The sequence below is a fragment of the Capsicum annuum genome, unplaced genomic scaffold, assembly GCF_002878395.1.
Source record: "Capsicum annuum cultivar UCD-10X-F1 unplaced genomic scaffold, UCD10Xv1.1 ctg48121, whole genome shotgun sequence".
Taxonomy (NCBI): Eukaryota; Viridiplantae; Streptophyta; class Magnoliopsida; order Solanales; family Solanaceae; genus Capsicum; species Capsicum annuum.
Genome location: NW_025855810.1, coordinates 464 through 3,470, shown reverse-complemented (window position 1 = coordinate 3,470; position 3,007 = coordinate 464). Strand labels below are relative to the sequence as shown.

The following is a 3,007-nucleotide window of genomic DNA, read 5'->3' as shown; positions in this document are numbered from 1 at the left end:
TTTACCCTGTGTGTACCCAAAGGGTAGCGGCTGCGGGTTCCTTTGTCATCAGAAAAAAAAAATCTTTTTCTCAATGAAGCCAATTCATCTTGACTTTATACTGTTAAGGGGAGGCTCCTTACCTCAGAGGAAATTTTCTGTCTGGAAAGACGTTGCACTTGAAAATTTTCTACACAGGCCGGTGGATTCCAAACAATAATACCACCCCACATCTGGAATCAATTGCATTAGACTGCATCATAATATATAAATGGTGAACACAGATAGAAACATCAAGACTAAATTTAATACTCACCGGAGATATAAAACCATTTGTCATGGAAATCTCTCCATTTGGCAACTGCAACTTTAGAGGGCACTCTTTTGCAGATGGCACATATCTGGCATTGAGAAACCCAGGTTACTATATTTTGCTAAATTTATCCAGCTTAAATATGAAAGAACAATCATTTAACATGACTAGATTTTGCAATCTCGTTTTCTTCTTTTTCAGAGTTATATGTCAGAAGTTGACCTTAGGTAGTAGATTTGCACAGGATAGGGTAGATCCTCGAAGAGTTATCAAATATGGAACACAATAGTGCTTCTCTTTTGCCTGAACAAGTATCCTCGAAGAGTTATCAAACATGGAACACAATAGTGCTTCTCTTTTGCCTAAACAAGTATATTGAAGTCAACAAGTTCCATTAAAAGGAAGGAGGGGAATACTTTTAACTTGGGTAGAATGCTATGTTAATGATATTCCACATGCTATAATGTCAGTTCACAAATAAAAAAGCATAAAACGTTAACAATGTATTATCAGTGATAGAAGCTTCTGCAAGTTATCGTTTAAATGAACCATCCATAAAGAAAAACTGTTAATGAATAAAAAACATACAACACAAAATGCAGGACTTTTGACCGCCCTCCAGCTGCTGTTGATGCATCCACGTGCCATTCATTTGAATTTACCTACAAATATTATACAAATCGGGATGATGTGTGAAGTTCTGTCCTCTCCTTTTCGCTGGGAGGTGAGTTGGAGGGTTCTATTCGGTACTTTGACCATCAATAAGAATGTCAGATTCATAGTAGTCATTGAGTTAACTTACAAAGAAAGGAAGATCTTTTGTACTGAAAATATAGCTACCCCGTGTGTCATCCCAATATGAATATGAAGACTTTGGAGTATGATATAGAACCTGCAATACAAAAGAGCTCAGTAAAGTATAAGCTCAAAGGAACCAAAGAAAAGAAATACCCTAACTCCTTAAGTGGTATAAGAATACAAAGGTTACAGTTAACCTGGCTTTCCAAACTAATATCAGCCACTGGTCTTAAAGCGTCAACAATAGGAGCCAACAGAATCTCATCTAACTCCTTAAAATCCCTGTAGATAGATTATATTTTAGATGAGTAAATAGATAATATGTTTGATTGAGTATTAGCTTAAGTTAGCATCACAAAGTAAGAAACAAACAAATTAATCAATACACGCTACATCGTTAATTCAAAAAAAAAGTAACAGCAACACTATATCATGGCATGAAGAGACCCAATTATAAGCTCTGTTATTGGCAATGAGAAACAAAGTGCAAGTAAAGGATGTTTGGTAACTAAAATGAGAAAATGAGGTGATTACCAATCATAAATCCAATCATGCGGATCAGAATTCAAAAGACTGAAAGAAAGCACGACCTTGCCATCTGCACCTATTGGCATGAATTCCCCACGAATTGATCCTTCTTCCTTCCCCGCATTAACAAACACTTTGATAAAAATCTCTGCCATTTTCTCAACCGCTTTCTCCACAGAATCTATTCCTACCATCCAAGCATGCCTATATTTTCCAACAACAACTCTAACGTCCTCCTGCTTCGTATTCACCACCACAACTGTATAAACCCTCTTACTCTTACTATCCAATACCGACTCCAAATAATCATCAAAATTCTCATCATGATCATTCATCTTATCGTATCCATTCAACACACCACATTGCCATTTACCGTTGCCATTTCCATTTCCACTTTCACAGTGAATACAGCTGGAATTAGAATCAATTGTTACAGCCACAGTAAAATTGTTTCCACATGTGCCACAAGGTGGAGTATTTTCTGAAGTAAGTTTTTGCATATGAGAATTGATCAAAAGCGCTAGCTCATTTACAGCAGTGATGTCATCATCGAAGTTCACAAAAACTGCTTGAAATTGGCAAGGGAACATCAAATGATTCTTCTCCATTTCCGTTGATAGTAAATCAATGTCATCAAAAGGCAATGGTGCTCGGTAGATCTCTATGGACTTAAGTAAGAAAGGCAAAGCTGTATACATAAGAATAAATTGTTAAGAGTTTTGCAAAAAGAGACAGAAAAAGTATCCATAAAGAGTGTACGAATGAACACCTATGAGGAAAGAGATGAAGACAGTGAGAGTGAGAAATAAACGTTTCAATCCAGGCTTTGTTTTACGCATGGTATTAGGGTAGAAATCTGCTTCTTCTTCCGACTTAGTATTAGGTGGATCGGAGAATGTTGCTGTTACAGAGATCTCCACCATCGCTGAATCCTGAGAAGCTCCCTCCGTCCTCACGAATCACGATGTAAATATGGGAAAGAACAAAGTGGAGAAAAGCTCTTCCATGTCAGTGGAGAAAAGCTCTTCCATGTGGTCCTGGGTTCCATTCCCACACACGGCGTGAACCCTAGTAGTTTTAGCTACGGCTCATTAATAAAGTTTTAAAAGCCATAATTTCAAATATAGAGTGTATCGGTCGATTTGATTCAATTTTATATATTATTAATTTTTTATTTTTAAATATGTTAAATCAATAATTAAATTAATAAGATATTTTTTATTAATTTTTAGTCTTTGTTGATTCGATTTTCGGTTTAACCGATACGAAAATACTTATAAAATAGAAATAGTAGTAACTAACATGAAAAAAAAAAATTGAATCTTAGTTGTAATAAAAAATCCTACATAATATGTTTTAATTTACAAAAATCTATAAGTTTGAACTAAA

At 35.5% G+C, this 3,007-nt stretch overlaps 1 protein-coding gene across 1 annotated transcript; it reads right to left on the bottom strand.

The window, feature by feature from the left end:
* Nucleotides 1–122: 122 nt before the first annotated feature.
* On the bottom strand, nt 123–2,710 carry LOC124885384 (GPI transamidase component PIG-S-like; the record flags this gene model as incomplete). Its single annotated transcript, XM_047403801.1, is given in 7 exon segments — nt 123–212; nt 296–380; nt 881–954; nt 1,095–1,184; nt 1,288–1,372; nt 1,625–2,306; nt 2,388–2,710. Coding segments are annotated over 7 exon segments (1,260 nt in total), but the record flags the coding sequence as incomplete, so codon positions are not given.
* Between the last annotated feature and the right edge of the window lie 297 nt (nt 2,711–3,007).